Raw genomic sequence first — 18137 nt, 5'->3', positions numbered from 1 at the left:
TAGTATTTACTACGTATTTTTCATTTTTCATTTTTGTACATACAGTAAGAAAAAAATCAATTATAAGGTTATTAATAGACTGTTATTATTACGATTTACGACACTGAAACCCCGCAATGTCATAAACTCATAAATTAGGCGTTTTCTGTATAATATGCGGGTTGCACTCGACGTACCAGCTAGACACGGCTGTAGTACACTAGTATTGTACAGTTGTAAATTTGTAAAATAAAAACAAGATATATTAAGACTAAAATACCAAAATCAATATATTAAATTATGGTATTGTCTTGTAATAGTATATCACATGTAATCACTATAAAAAAAAAATAATCACTCTATTGAGTATCGGAAATCGGCATTCTTATCTTAATTGTGTGGAAAAACGACATTGGTATTTTTAGACGAAAAATGATTTGAATGAGCTGATAGTAATTTTATTTGTATAACATATTAATGTAACATATTATTATTATTTACATTTAAACGTAGAACATTAAAATCTACCTACTATCTTAACCATAATCATTTTGTCAAATGTTGTGTTTATTTTATAATCATTTACACTAAATTTCGTTGTGTGTAAAATTGTGTTGTAATTTCGCCATTTCGGTCTTCGCCCTTCGGTGTTAAAAATTTAAAATGAAGAGAACTACGCTGGACTACTTTTTTAAGAGCCACAAGAAAAGAAATCGAATATTTATGTGGAAATCGATTAATCGAAAATGTAAGTAAAAAAAATTTAATGAATGAGGTTTTTCTTATATTATTTTCTAATATTGCTACCTATACAGAATTATAATTTATAATGTAATACATTATTAATTATTTGTATTGTCCTTAGGAACGTCTTAATGGACTAGCACTATTATCTGTTCGTCGTACAGTAGACATATAAGTATCGACGAAGTAATTGATAAACTTGCGGTAAAACAAAGAAAACTTGATTTTGTATTATAAGTAGGTATATTAGTATAAAGTAAGTACAAGTATGAGCATGTAATTATTATTATTTATTATAGTAAAAATAAATATTTATGATACTATTATTTTTGTACTAAATTTATTATTGTGTTATTGAACATAGGTGGTGATAGTAGGATGGTAATTGTTAAAGAGTTAATTCTCTAAAAATATTTTTTGAGTGTAAATTAAAAATTGAAATTTATTTCAATTCTAATGAAAAATAATCAATATGTTATTGTTATTCACTAAAATTAATGATTAATAATTTGTATTGCATGTTGTGTAAACTGTACAGTATGTAGTGAGTAAGTATAGGAAACCTCAAAGGGGGCAAAGCCCCCCACTATTACATAATATGTCATTCAGTGCCTCATCCCCTCCCTTTAGCAATTCCTAAATACGCCGCTGATAATAGGTAATGTAATACTCAGTATATTTGCTAGAGTAAACAGAGTTAAAATAAATTCACAATTCTCTAAAGCACTTATCAAAATTTTGGCTTTGGTTGCAGATTCAGATTCTGACCATTCCGATACTTTATTTAATGCAACAATTATGTCTGAAAATGAGGAAGTAAACAATAAAATACTCTGTCATGTCTAAAGAATTAAAAAAAAAAAAAGTTTGAACATATTTTATCCTGAAAATAATATGACGTTCAGAACATAACAATTGACACAAAAAAAATCCAAGGGGGTGAGCGCCCTTCGCCACCCCCCCCCCTAAAAACCGCCACTGCGTCGGATCGCGGACAAAGGGTAAATCTTCCACCGATCACCTTAGTAGGCAATGTTCAATGATTCGATTTGATGCAAGCGTGTGCCCAAATAACCATTTATTGGCAACCAATAATAAATAAACACTAATTTCTACTGTTAACTGTAACCAATGGGAATTATGAATAAATAAAAAATAAAATTTCCAATGTGAACCTCAATGTCCTTGTTTGAGCACCTCTTTAAAATGCGAATTTTGGCAAATCCTTTCTTATTTCACGGTAAAAGTATTAGAAGAACCACTATTCCAAATTTCAAGTTCATACGTTGAGTACATTTAGTATTTTAGAAGTAAATTGTAGGTGGTATAATACTATAATTTATTATGTGTAGTCGTTTAAATAATATATGTAGTTATTGTATAATGAAATTATAAAAATTTGAGTATATTATTTATTTATTATTATTATTATTATTATTGTTAGGGAAATTTTACAAAGGCAAAAGTAATTTTCGAAACACAATAGTTTTTTTTTTTTTTAGACAATTGTTTCGAAATAATTCACAGAACATAGTATAATTTGGATTGTAGCAGTTGTTGGTAACCAGAATTAACCTACGAAAAGGTGGTTGACTCATTTGCCAGACGCATTAGCCTGTCAATGGGGCGATTGCGACTTTAATTGGAGGTACGAAAGGGGATGACAAATGGAGCAGTGGAACGTATTGAATGTTGAGGTACTCGAAATTGTATACTGCAGGACAGGAGAATAGGTGCATGTACCATCAATAATTCTCTGAAGGAATTTTAGATTTACATTAGCTCTTCTGACTGCTAAGGTATCTAGGCATAGTTCATGTAGGACAGGTGTGTATAGTCATGATCAGGGTGATTGATTTTCAGAGCACGACCTGTAAAGTAGAGGAAGAGCCTTTGAACACGCTCAACGGTTAATGAGTCGGACGCTGCAGTGTAGGGACCCCATAGGACGCAAGCGTATTCTAATATGATTTTATACATATATGTATACTATACTATCAGTCACAAATTAGATAGGTAGCTAAGGACAAGGTACCTAAGACGTACGTATCAGTTCCATAATTTGGATTAATGAATTTGTCACATAGGAATTTAGTAGGTACCTAAGTTAAAATAGTTTTGTAACGACATGTTGAAATGAAAAAAACCAAGAAAATTCTAGCAGAGCTCTTTTACCAATTTGGGGCTCCGGGCTCATGCCCTCAGACAGCTTTGTAGACTGTAGTTAAGTACTTTTATATTATCCTAGTTATTTCAGCCGACTGCGTATGTCTGAATAATATACTATTATACATTTATATAGTTACAATAAACTTTTTTTTCACATTTTTCATAAGTTATAATTTTTGTTTTCATAAATAAAAACGTAAACTGCAATCAACGTTAGTAAAATAAACTATGCTTATATAGGTACTATAGTGGCTATTATTAAGTCACAGAGGAATCCAGTGATTGGCGGTATGGAAAAATAAGTATATAAGTACACATATATTATAGACATAGAGTGTAGACGATGAGTGTTAAAATACAATTTTAATATATAATTTTAAAAAAAGAAAAGATTTTACACTTGTAGGTATAGACTTTTTTTTAAAAAAAAAATAATAATTTATATTTTATAATAATATATATTATATTATATATAGGTACACATCGATATAAATAATAATTGACTAGTATACGTAATTATGTATAATTAATAACAAAACAAAAAATAAAAATAGGATATAATATAATATAATATAATAGTGGGTGGGCATACTGGCAGGGTGTAGTAAACCTTAGATTATACCGCTTTGTGGCTGTGAATGATATTATACATAAAACATCACTAGCTAGTATAATAATATTAATACAATATGTAATTATTGTATTACAATATGCGTGATCGGAAACGTATCGACAATAATATTATAATAATAACAATCGATGTTTTTTACAACGATATGAGAGTGATTTTTTACGGAATGTATACAATTATAAACTTTACATAGTACATAATATATAATATAATAATAATAATATGTCACTATATAATATAATATGCACCCGTACACCACGTTTATTTTAACCATTACAAAATGTCGTGTTTCTGTGTGCGTGCAGTACAATAATATTATATTGTATAATATAATAATTGTATATTATTGTATAATAGAACAGTTTTATTTTTATAGGTCAACGTGCATATACAATAATACGCAAGCGCTGCGTACTCGTTGTAATAACAATATATTACTATTAATATATTACATTAACATTGTACTATTTACGCGACAAGTGCTGGCCATGTGTTTTAACATGTGGATCATGAGAGTCTGGCTTGTGTGATCTTCGCGAGGGTGAAAAAGGTGCGGCACCGTTCATCGTGTCCAGGGAGGGTTGGAGCGATCCATCGACACTGCCTTGGAATAATTATTTCCAAATTTGTATAATAATATACAACATAAAACAATATGTATATGGATTATACATTTTCTCTCTGTCTCTCTCTCTCGCTCTCCTCTCTGCAGTCTTCTCGCTGTGTGCTCTGCCCCTGTCGATTTGATCCGCAGAAGTTGTGATTATTACGTTCTCGTCGTCGCTCAAAACGATATAATATTTTGTACTTTTCACAGTTCCACAACCGAAATTTGATATACGTCTACGACTCATGCAGCGACGAAGAAAATGGTACGAGTTTTTACGTTAAAGTAACAATTCCAAAACGACAGTATTAAGATATATTGTTATATCTTGCAAGTTGCACAATAAGGGTATACAAATCTTTATCTTCGTTTCGATTTTACGACGATAGGCAACCGGAAATGTCTTACGTATATAGATGATACCGTCTTAGTCGACTGCGATACAAAATATAATATTTATTATATTTTATAATAATATGAAAAAAACGTATTATTCACGCTATTATGCGGTAATGATAATGTCATCATTATTTGGTTATTACTGATCGTCTTTTCTCTTTCTCGCCTTGCCCTCCATGTGTATGATTCCCGTGACGTTGTCCACGCACTCGGCCACGGACGGACTGTCTTGCTCAGCACTGTAGTCCATGTCCAGCAGTCGGGACAGCGTCAGTATGTAAGCGCTGGCTATGCGGATCGTCGACAGTTTGGACAGCTTTTGGTTCCGGGAGTACGACGGTATGGTGGCCCTGAGCGTGTCGAACGCTGCGCTGATGGTGTGCACCCGAGACCTTTCCCGGGCGTTCGCCTCGATCCTCCGGGCCCGGGACATGTTTTTGCTGTACCTGGTCGTGGCCGTGGTGGTCGACGCTCCGGCGGCCGCTTCCGCGACTGCACTGCAGGGGAACGACGCCGCCACCGCCTCCGCCGACGGTGTGGCGTATTCGGCGGCGCTCTCGGCGTCAGCGGTAGTCGTGTCCAACGCTGAGGCGGCGTCGTCAGCTGGTCTCGTCGCGGGCCGATAGACTTTTGTCAAGTCCAAGGGTTGCGGTTCCGGCGGCGGCGGCGGCACCGGGGACTGTTCGCCGCAGCGTTGCTGCGTCAGCGTCAGTATCCTGTCCACATTACGTATGTCGTGGAACAGCCGAAGGCCCACGTCCGACGACGACTCGTCGCTGCAGCTCCATGGCCGGAACGGAGGACAGGTATCCATGTTGATCGACCGCAGTACACTGGCCGTAGCTGTGACAGCACCAGCCGCCCTGCTGGACTTGGCTGCGGTCGGACACCCGTCGTCGGAGTCGTCCAATCGTTTTCGTTTGAACGGGCCACGGCCGTCGTGGCCATCAGCCACCGCTGACACGTCCACGCCGGAGTCTTCGCTCTGGTCGGTGGTCGGCGTGTGCGCTTCCCGCTTGATTGTCATGGTGGTCATCATCTCTGCGCCACACGACGACGATGACGTGTCATCCGCGTGATGTTTTCCCGTATCTGTGAAACGATAATGAAAAAACAAATTATAATATAAATTAAATATCTAATAATAATTTAAAACACGTCTTGCTAGTATATAATATAAGTTGTCACTTGCACTAGTTGATTGTTGATATAGTTTATTAATTTCACTTGCCCTTATCATCGGAGGTTTTTATTTTGCCATTTTTTATTACATACCTATACATAATATATAGCTAAAACAAAATTCAATTGTCTATAGGTTTGGTACATTTAAAACCCCACCTCCCCCTTAAACAGAAAAAATGAAATTGCTGTAAGTCAGTCAAATAGAAAAAAGTTTAGTCATTAAAAATCTTTAAAAAAGTTGGGTTATATGAATTTGGTAATAATAATGTGTTCCATTAAAAAAAAAAGTTATACTGTGTGAACACTAAAAGGGGTAAAAAATTTTAAAATCGTCTTGAAATGTCCATTTTGTTTTACTATATTTGAGTGAAAAAAGCTGTAGCGTCCTTACATGGCTGGTACATACGCATGTAAATATTGTAATCAATGTCAGTCGCCTTGGGGTAAATTTTGGTAGGTGTAAATTATACAAGTGCAGGAGGTATTGGCCAGGTTTTTGATTATATTTAGATACTAAAAACTATGATATTATTTTCTACCACCAGGTATAACGCGGTAGAGGTTTGGTTTAATTTTGCGTTATGGCTGTTGCAGGTGTTTCGAAACGTATTAATTCGCGTATAAATAGTGGTTTTGTTTTATTTTTAATTATCACAGTATATAATATATTATGTCTATATATTCATAACAATGCGTCAATGCTCGTTGATTAAAGCGCATATTAAACGCAGTGCAGGCCCACAGCTGCTCTGCATCAGCCTACGTTTTTACAAAATGTATTAAATATTATAATTATAAAGTATAATCCTATACATCCAATTAGGTCGTTTTATGAGTGATGACAGACTAAACGAATTGGTTCTCGGATTTGTGAATAGATTATGTATAGCCGTATAGGTATATATTCAAATTGGCTAAGACTGACAAAAATGTCCTCTCCGTTTTATACGCAGATTTGAAGCCGCAGTCTGCCTGTCTATGTATTGTACTATTGTTGGCTGTTGCAAATGTTTAAGGTATGTACAATGTATATATAAATTGTTATGTATGCTGCTGCCGGCTTTACGTTTTAATAAAATATGAATAAAATAAATATTCGCGTATTGATATAAAAGTGAACAATAAATTAAAATTAATTTATCTTAATATTGCTTTTTATTCACAGACATTATATTGTTGTTATTATAAATCAAAGTCATACAATTTGCAATAACCTTACATATTATTTTACAGAGGATCAAAATTCTAGCTATTAAATTCTTCTACAAAGAAAAAGTGAATAAAAAAATGCTTACTCGATATTAAATGTTTATTTTTCTAACAGATCCGAATTTTCAGCTAGTCCCGGTATACCTAATAATTATTTTTCTGATATAGTATTGTACTATAATTTATATAAATTTTATAGTTGACATCAGGGGCGTATTTAAGGAGGGGGGCATGGGACCCGTGTCCAACCCATCCACCATATTTTATACTTTTTTATTACATTATTTTGAGATGGAAAATATGGGTTATAAGTTATAACTAATAACTATGTACAGTTTGAAATTTTTGTTTGTGCCTCCCCTTCAAAAGAAATTTCTATATACGCTCCTGGTTTACATATTAAGTATCATTCGTATACTTTGGAAACCCCGTTAACTGGTGTAAAAGTTGTAGCTATATTGGATTAGTGATTTTATTATTTTGTACAGTTCGTCTGAAGAAAAATGAGGCATTGAGATTACTATTCTATATATCAGAGAACTATAAACTAGATATTTTTTAGGGCTATGTGCTGAGCTATAATATTATATACTGGTATTTTTTAATCAATAATATAATAGTTTAAAGACTGTTGGCCAGTTGTGGTTGGTTGCCTATGGTTTTGATGTAGAGATTTTTTTGTTGTAGTATCCTTTACGCTATCGTGGATAATAATTATCATAATATTGCTACCTGTAACTGGTGTGTGTAAGCACGCGGGTGTGCGTGCGTGCGTTTTCTACTTATTTTAATTTAACCCTATCTGCATTTTTTTTTACTGTATATCAGAACAGAGCTGATCATACAAAATATAATTAGTGTTAGCATCTAACACTTTGATCGAATTACTTTAAACTGATCATTGGGACTAGAATTATTGATGGTTTCAATTTTTATTTTATTTTATTTCATAATCGTTTTATAAAATATTATTTAAGACAAATTGATTTCACAACAAATTGCATGTATTCTGATTAAATAATTCATTTAATAAGTCATGTGTGTCATATGTCATAAATCATAATATATTAGTACAGTAGACAGTAGTGTCTATAATATATAAGTGGGTACAAAAAACAAATATATACTAAGAATCCAGGAAATTTCTGATTACGCTACTGTAAATATGTGAATAATATATAATTGTTTGTCGGTACTGATAATTTTAAAATAATCAAACATTTAAAATATTTTATTTTGAACAGTTTATCATCAAACACGAAATACAAATTGCGTATTGTATAGAACGATTTACATATCAATTTCATATAAGTAAGCTAAGTATATTATTAAAGCTATTAATTTATAAATATAATAAGTGGTAAAAGTAATTGCATAACATTTAAATAAAAAATGTCTTAGGTTTTTGGTTTGCCGATTTCTTAAAACACATTTACGATTCAAGTATAGGTATTATATTGACATTTGACCGGTGTCATTGGTTTGTTGTCGTTTATTTATACAGCTTTAAGTTTATCGTATTATTTTTAACATGAAAAGTTAGTAGAAATATTGATACTTCATTATTAATTAAGTATTATTTAAGTACTTCGAGACTCAAGTACAGTACTACACACTACATGCAATTAGGTAGAATAAAATAAAATTACGTACATATATTATAGGTGTGTTTCCACGACATTATGTTATAGTAATATTTTAATATGTTTAATATTTTATACCAAATATAGGTGTTGAACATTGGTACGTCACTAACTGTCCGTATTATCATTTAGACTGCAATAACTTTTCAAAGTGTAGACCTACGCACTTTACCACCGCGTATTTGACAATGTATGCAAATTGAATACAATATAATATGTTTGATGCAACATAAACAATGTTGGCATTATTCAACTTTTTTTTTACAACAATAGGATTTTTGATACTAAATGAAGATTCATTCATAAAAATTATTCCGTAGGTGTAAGCTTATATATATTACCCTATAAATCCCTAGTGGGCGTTTTAGATTTTTTTCTAGAACTAGGTGTGGTCTAAATCTAATGTTTTATTAGATAGGTACACGCATGAACAATTTGAGTGATAAGTCATCCGACGAGTTTTAAATGATGTACGTATGACTGAAAATCATTGTCTATATTATAATATGGTATTATACACCTACGGTTATTGATTGACGTTTGTAGTGAGGTGTTTATTATATTTCTATATTATTTTATTATTTAATAAATATATTATATACTATAATATATTATAATATTTTTGGTCTTATTAAATTTTAAGAGGAACAAAAAAACCATTTTGTACATTATTTATAAAAAAAATAAAATCAAAACATGGATTAATTATTAATTTGAAGAGATAAGTTGGGTATATATTACGTAAAATTAAAATTCCTATCATACCGTTTCTAAAGTCATGAATGGAGATAATTATTTATGAGATTTATCATTTATGTATAGTTAAATAATATAATGTTTGTAAGTAAATTTGGAAAAAATAAGAATGTTAAATTCGTTATGTTTAGGAACGAAGTGTATATTGTGTAGTAACATGTAGTATGTAGGTAATCAATAACATATTAGTACTAAATGATCAATTATATTATATTATTCGGTTATTTGCCCGTGACGGTATCTCTATTATTAACGATCAACATCAATGTTATATACAGTAATAAACGTTAACAACTTACATAAATTAAACAATTCCGCTGCGTTTCCTTGCATCCTTAACGTGTCCTTGCAAATGTCCGTAGTGAGTCTATTTTGCAAAAGCCCTTCTAATGCTATGCGGGAAGTCACCATTATATTATTACTAAGTATAGTCAGAGCACAAATTTATCGATCGAACGACTTATAAATTTTTTTTAGACACTCGCACGCTTAACGAACAATATTAATAATACCCAATGTAAGAAAAAAGGATTATCGAACAACCGTGAACCGAACGCGTAGTCTTCTAGACCAGTACTGATGACTGGTCAGCAGCGCGCGGTACTGCGGTAGTCTTCGGGTCTCCGCCGCATTGTTCAGTTTGAACATGTGGTCCCCGTCCCGTCCCGCGCGCGCACACACATCACACACACACAGATAATATATATGTATATATATTGATATAAACAAATTAGTACATACAAACGTATGTTTCACAAAAACATGTGTGTATACAATATTTGATATCGTTTATCAACACTAATGTTGTCTCATTGTCTGTACATCAATTGACACAGAATATGTACATAGCCACATAGGTAGACCTAGTGTAACTAGGTATATACGTACCAGTGGTGGCGCATATAGGAGGGGGGGATAGCGGGCCGCAGAAATTACAGTCGACTTGAATCATATGAAACGTTAATAAAGGATTACATATTTTATTTACTTATTTAATGTTTTGTAGCCTGTTGACAATTGTACATCATTTATCATGGACTAGGTATGTGAATATTGTGAATTGAAAAATATGTTACCAATAAAAATGGTTTTTCAGCAATATCAGTAAGTATCTTGGATAATAGAGGAAAGCTACCATAAAAAAATTTACATATAATATAGCTAGGTAGAAACTGATAAGTGATTATAATATAACTTGTTTAGTTAAGGATGTTTAGGCACAGTAAATCTGAATTTATATAAATTCCTAATTATTACTTTCTGATATTTAATTTTTAATGTTTTATGGCTCTATAAATATAATATAATATCATATACAATTTATCCATGTGGTTATTATACTTTAATATAATTAATTAATATCAAATTTTTGCTGACAAATTAAAACAACTATAATTTTAACTTTTAAGTATATTTATCATCAAATAATTACCTGTAGCATAAGATGGTTTTTGCGAATATCCTTTTTAGAAATTCTTGAATAGACATTAAGTGCTAGATCACTTGCTAATTGCTATCTATAATTGTACCCCACCCCAAAAAAATATTTTTGCACATGCTACTGGTATAATAAGTGTTTTATTATTTGCGGTACCCCTGCAGTTAGCCAATATTATTATTGCGTACTTTAATTTACTGGTCAGTGGTCCTTGTCTATATCTACATTAATCGTAAGTACTTGCCTATTACCTATTTATAAATTATAATGTATCTTATACCACAATATAAACTATTATAGATATCGAAGTACAAAACATCGTAATAAAAAACCAACGAAAAAAAAATCTGGTTGAAAAAAGGTGTTGAATGTTAAAAGTACAGTAGGTAATTAAGTAAAAGTACCTAATATAAGAGTGGTAAGTTCAGACCAAATATTAAACGGTTCAAATTTTAAAAATTTCTGTGGTTTTCTAGTACCTATGTGAAAACTCTTGAAAGTAACGCGTAATGTCCCGATGTAACTGTGTTTCAATCTAATTATTTCTTCATATTATATGTGTATATTATATACATACAATTAATATTTTACATTTTCGTATAAATGGTATTCTCATATTTTTCATTTATATTAATGTAGTTATTAGGTAGTATAGTTTTAGTCTCTCAATAAAATATCATATATAAAGGCAGTATATCAGTAGTGCAGAATATACTACCTACTACCTACTCCATTTTAATATTATTATAATATAATATATATTCGTCACATTGACAATGATCAGATGACCGTTAATTGAATTCTGTATTGTGAGCTCTTTTAGTTTAAGTTCAGGAATTGAATTACAATACATAACCTATTTAAAGTTGTATGTCATAGAATTCATTCATTTATTTTAGATTCTGAGTGGAACGATAAATGTATTGATTTTACAATGATGTGTGTTTTTTATTTGTTTTTTTTTTGTGTCTGTTATCACCTTTTAGGACAGTAAAAGTGCTTGGATTTTCTTCAACATTATCTTTTCTGATAGGAAAGTGAATCTAGTTGGTACTTTAAGGGGTCAAAAGTAAAAATTTCCCAGTAGTTTTCAAAAGCACCGTGAAAAATAAAAGAAAAATTAAGAAAAAACGGGAATTTTTACGCAAAATCTTTTTTTGAGAAAATCGATTTTGGTTTTTAGTGCAACTTTTAAACAAATTACCGTACATGCAATTTTGACTGAATGTTTATATTAGTATTTTCTATAAAACATAACATTTTCCAAATATTTTGACTTATTTTGAGCTGTTTACGGACATCTATAAGATTTGAAAATGTAATACAAGATTATCCATAAGTTTGTCTACCTATATCCAAAAAAAAATGTCTACAAGAAAGTTAAATTACATTTTTATGAGCGTTTGAAATTCATATTTTTACAACATTTGATATTGACTCGATTTCTCATGCAACGATTTCCTTATTTTGTTGTAATTAAAATACGAATGACTGTAAATACTTGAAAATTTCTCTTAATGTTTATATTTTTATTTTTTATACACCATACAGTTTTTAAAATAATTTGACTCTTTTTTAGCTGTCTGCGGACATTGTCAATTTTCAATTTTTTAGTTTTTTTCTATAAATATCAATACAATTTAATTGATGGGTGAAAAAGCGTGAAAATTTAATGCAAGGCTCCTGATATATTGTTACAACAGCAGTTGAAAAATATTAAAAATACATAGGCACAATTTTTTTATAAGCATTTAGAGTTCAAATTTTGACAAAATTTATCAAATTTAAAATTTAATAATTATTTTGTAGTTAAAAATTTATAAAATGTTCAACTTTTATAGCCAAGGATTGAAAATTTAAAACAAGGTTCCACGTAAATAGGTTATAAATAAATTATTTTGTTCACAAAAATATCATCAAATATACTTAGTAATATACGCTGTCTGACCGTCTTCGCTCAGAATCGTTTTTCTTATACAATGATATTATTTCATTGAATTCAAATTTAACATCATCCATTACAGTGACCAACTTGTAACCTACTGTACAGCAGAGCGACACCCACTTGCCCACCTTTTTTAAATTTAATTAAAAAATTTATTTTGTATTTAGGTACAGTATATACTATATACCCATCACTAACCTAACCTATATTGAGTATAATATTTTACACTAAACTTAGAATCTATTATAATTAATAATATGTCTTGTACTACATACATTGTATTGTTTTATTTATAATCTATTATTTACTCATATAATCATATTATTTTGATACGTATGTTACATCCCTTGCGTGGTGGAATTCTTTGATGTTTCTTTACTATAGTATGGTGGTTTGTAAAATATAAAGTATCTACCTACAGGCTACAAACTAATATAAGCAAAAAAAAATTAAAAAATTAAAGTTTCTACAACAATTGGGGAAGTTAAGCTGCTGTATATATTATAGGTTTCAAACATGTACTTCGTTTTTGAGTAGATATAAATATATAACTGTAATGGATGTGTTAAATTCAAAAAAATCATTGCATACGAAAAAACGCGTCTAAGCGAAGACCAGTCGCTTATTACCAGATTACTCGTCAGCCTATATGTTTCTATATAAGATTATTTTATTATACATTTATATCACATTAGTACTACGTACCGTACGAACGAAATGAATAAATACTTTGAAAATGTTATTGTGTATTGAGTAAGTATATACCTAAACCTACAGCTAGAACATCATATCAGATATACGTATTACGTAGTGACGAAAAGTTAAGATTACTAACGGAGTAATGTGTTATCCTACAAATAAAATTGTTTGAATTATAACTAAATAAGTAAAATCGTCATTTTCGTTTAAAATTTTTATATTCAATTTCGTCTATATACATTTGAACTTGTAATGTTGTGTATAACAACAGTTGTGCAATGTATCTCCGATATTTTTTAATTTCTATAAGTGTGAGAAACTTATGAGGAACGTTGAATTAGATGTTCAAATTTTTTTAACAAACATTTTATTATATAATTATATAAAAAAAAGGTGGGCAAGTGGATGTCGCTCTGCTGTACTGTAGGTTACAAGTGGGTCACTGTATAATGGATGGTATTAAATTTGAATTCAATGATATATCATTGTATAAGAAAAACGATTCTGAGTGGAGACGATATGTCAGTCTAGGTATAAGACATATTATACACTTATCTATGGTATTAAAAAAAAATTGACCTATAATAAATTCCAAATTAATCATATCACAATATCCATTAGGTACATATAACGCGTTATACATCAACAACAGACCGTGATACTATCATCATAATATATCGATGAAAATATTACAAATTAGAAGTTTCAAGTGCCCACGAATAATATTATACAATCACAACAAAATAACTAAAATAGTTATTCTAGGTTTTTATGTAATTTCGTCCAAATTTGAACTTAAAATGACTATACAAATAAACTGTGCTTGTGTATTTTTTAGATTTTTTGGTAACCGAATTATCTATTTACATGGAATCTTGTTTTAAATTTTCAATCCTTAGCTATAAAAACTGAACATTTTATAATTTATTAATTACAATGGTTGATAATTTTCGAGATTTTGATAAATTCTGTCCAAATTTGATCTTTAAATGCTTATAAAAAAAAACTGTGCCTATGTATTTTCAATATTTTTCAACTGCTATTGTAAAAATATATCAGGAGTCTTGTATTAAATTTTTACACTTTTTGGCCCAACAGATAAAACTTTATTGATATTTATAGAAAAAAAAACTAAAAAATTGAAAACTGAAAATGCCCGTAAACAGCTCAAAAAGTGTCAAAATATTTTCAAAATTGTATGGTGTATAGGAAATGCTAATATAAACATTCAGTGAAATTTTCATGTATCTACAGTTATTCGTTTTTGAATTACAAGAAAATAAGGAAATCGGTACATGAGAAATCGAGTGAATATCTAATGTTGTAAAAATATGAATTTAAAACGCTCATAAAAATTTAATTTGACTTTCTTGTAGAAATTTTTTTTTTGATAAAGTTAGACAAACTTATGAGGAATCTTGTATTAGATTTTAAAATCTTAGATTTAAAAAGAAAATTTTTTATGAATTTCTAACTCAAAATAATTTGCAAATTTTCGTGATTTTTCCGTATTTTTTCAAGATTTGAACTTTAAACGTGTATAAAAAAAAACTGTGACTAAGGATTTTTAATTTTTTTCATCTGCCTTTGAAACAATAACCTAGGAGCCTTCTATTAAATTTTCAAGCTTTTTTACCCAACAAATAAAATTTTATTGATATTTATAGAAAAAAAATTTAAAAAAAACTGAAAACTGACAATGTCCGTAAACAGTTCAAAAAAAGTCAAATTATTTTCAAAATTGTATTGTGTATAGAAAATGCAAATATAAACAACCAGTGAAAATTTCATGCATCTACGGTCATTTGTTTTAGAGTTACACCAATAACCAAAATCGATTTTGTTAAAAATCGATTTTGCGTAAAAATTCCCGTTTTTCCTTAATTTTTCTTTTGTTTTTCACATCGCTTTTGAAAACTACTGGGAAATTAAAATTTTGACCTCCCCAATGCACCAACGATATTCACTTTCCCATCGAACAAGATACTGAAGTCGAAAATCGAAGCATTATTTCGACTACTTATCGTGTACACAGACACAAAAATAAAAAAATAAAAAAAAAAATAAAAAAAAAAATAAAAAAAAAAAAAAATAAAAAAAAAAAACACACATCATTGTAAAATCAATACATTCATCGTTTCACTCAGAATCTAAAACCTAAAAACGTCAATAATTTCTAATGTCTATAAATAGTTAATACAAAATATTTTGTATCACGTCTTATAAAGTTAGTAAATTCCAGTTTTTGAATTGCAATAATAAAACAAAATTGATTTTTCGAACACGCGTTCTTCTGACATTATAATATTATTAATTTTAATCTATTTTTCTAGTATTTATTATTTTGATTTTAATAATTAACTATATTTAATGCAATAATAAATTATTATTATAATATGGAGGTACCGTCGTACACACCTGTTTCATTGATGTAGTTCTACTGTTGCCAAAAAATATAAACTTAGTACATTTACCGATATACCTACAACCTACGTTTAAGACCTGTGTGACAACGAGCTGACAGAAAAGATTTCAACAAAGATTTTAATTTTTTCATACTTGTGTAAAAACTAAAAAATAAAATAAATGTTGACACATTTATAAAAATGACATGTTCTAGCTTTTAGAATAGGTAGTTTAATATTTTTATTTCAACACATTTTGGCTGTAGAATTTTGTTTTAAAAACAATATTATTGGTTTAAAATTATTTTAAGTGTTTTGGTTACTTGGCTATAGCCTATAATATATTATGACCTCATTTTTACGGGAATAACAAAATATCTAATATATACAATTATAGGTAGGTAATTGTAATCGTAATATAAACTTAGAAATCTAGTTTCTATTTTAAAATTTTTAAATCTACTAAATATCTAGAAAAAAATATTGTATTTTTAAATTTTACCTTGATGAATCAGTTTTTAGTACCAAAGTATAAATTATATTATAATATATTATAAATTATAACCTAACTAACAAACTAAAAGTATCAAAATTCAAACTATTACATATATTTTATAGTAAATTATTATTTGGTACTTACAACATTTTGAACAGAATGAAGTAAATATTTTATAGTACATGACACTTTTGATGTACCTATCTATATAGAGTTTAAATCAGTGATGTAGTCCTAAAAAAATGCATGGGTACACCGGTACACGCCTTAATCATTGTAAAAAATAACTTGGGGGCTATGCCCCAAACCCCCCAGTCCACCACCATTATTCGGAATTCGATACTCGTACAATACTTCATCAATTTGCGTAGATAAATAGATAATATACAATAGAACCTCATAAATTATGATTGATATATTTTAAACTCATAATCCGTTAAAAAAATCAAAATATAATTAACAAATTAATGAAATATATTATTATTATTTTTAGGCCGGGCGCACACTGATAGAGCAAAACTGTTCCGATCTAATCGAAACATTTTGTTTCAAACCGCTCCGAACAAATTTCATTCATACTTATTATTATAAAACATTTTTAAACTATTCAAGTAATTCCCATAGTTTGTATTTTAGGTCTTGGTTTGGGTCTGTAGTGGTATTAACTTTTCTTGACTTGTTGTCATTAGCATCTCTATGCGAGGTTAACCAACTTTCGACATAGTCTTTAGGATTCCATTTGTGTAAAGGTGGACCATTAATATTTATGAACATTGAATTTGAAATATTTTTTATTAGTAATATTGAACAAGAGTGAATATATTGTTCATAACACTAAATCCACGTTCACACTTCGCCGTTGAACATGGAAATGTCTTGATTAAAATATTTATGTCCTTAAGTTCTTCTATTAAAGTTATATTATCTACTTTATCATTTTCATTAACTTAGATTCGTATTCCTTTTAACGACTTTACTTTATTAATACAAAATCTGTTACATATACGTTGTATTTCTTTTATTGACTAAGTATAATTGGGTAACGTATGGTTCATGGTCCGTGTACCCACGAACCACGATTTTCGTTAAGGGTACACGCATTAATCTAAAATTGGGAAGTGAGTACACGCCGTGCCCTCCACTACACCACTGGTTTAAATACTTTAAAACGGTAAAATGTAAATTAATAGGGGATGTATCGCATGAAATTTTATTAAAATAAAATAAATAAAGCTTTTACCTTGTAAAATTTAAAACTGTTTAATGGTAAATCAATGAATTTATATGTAAAAAAAAAAATACATAATCGGTATATGTAAATAGGTACAATAACTGCAGTTATTAATTGAAAAAAATCATATGCCTTACATAAGACTCGTTAAAGTTGTCTTTTAAATTAATTTTTAACGTAACTAGGTGTATCCTATCAATTATATAGTGTTTAAGTATAATATATATATTCTATACGAATAATATGCATGTGGGCTACGTGTTATGAAATAAATCTAAAAGGATCAAACAAATATAATACACGGATTTCCACCATTACAGACATTATATTATTATGATTATATGATTTAACATATCGCTCATAATAATATATTTTTTGAATTAATTATAGAGGAAAACATTTTTGGTCATGTGTCATATATATATATGAGAGTTTCTTTTAAAATGTATGCAGCGAAGAAGGATAAGTACCGTGAGAGGGTCGTTTCCTGTTTTGCGACAGTGCGGCGGCAGGTCATCTCCCGCTTCAGGCGGCATGGGACCAATAAGGCGTTGCAAAAAAACGTTAAACGTGTTCGCTCATTACATACACACGACGCACA

At 29.9% G+C, this 18137-nt stretch overlaps 1 protein-coding gene across 1 annotated transcript; it reads right to left on the bottom strand.

The window, feature by feature from the left end:
• Window positions 1-3619: 3619 nt before the first annotated feature.
• LOC132950226 (transcription factor ATOH8) lies at window positions 3620-9944 on the bottom strand. The gene is made up of 2 exons (XM_061021546.1): window positions 9622-9944; window positions 3620-5621 (listed from the first exon to the last, which is right to left on the bottom strand). Exons 1-2 carry the CDS (start codon window positions 9731-9733, stop codon window positions 4669-4671), a joined length of 1065 nt encoding a protein of 354 aa, XP_060877529.1. The 5' UTR covers window positions 9734-9944; the 3' UTR covers window positions 3620-4668.
• Window positions 9945-18137: the final 8193 nt, after the last annotated feature.

The sequence above is a fragment of the Metopolophium dirhodum genome, chromosome 8 (assembly GCF_019925205.1).
Source record: "Metopolophium dirhodum isolate CAU chromosome 8, ASM1992520v1, whole genome shotgun sequence".
Lineage (NCBI taxonomy): Eukaryota > Metazoa > Arthropoda > Insecta > Hemiptera > Aphididae > Metopolophium > Metopolophium dirhodum.
Note: the sequence above shows the minus strand (reverse complement) of the source record. Positions and strands in the feature narration are given on the sequence as shown.

What these genes read in the sequence shown, in the direction of transcription:
- LOC132950226 (XM_061021546.1), bottom strand. Translation starts at nt 9,733, where the DNA reads ATGGTGACTTCCCGCATAGCATTAGAAGGGCTTTTGCAAAATAGACTC. An exon ending in AGCGGAATTGTTTAATTTAT is followed by an intron (nt 5,622 to 9,621) that starts GTAAGTTGTTAA and finishes ATCGTTTCACAG; the next exon opens with ATACGGGAAAACATCACGCG.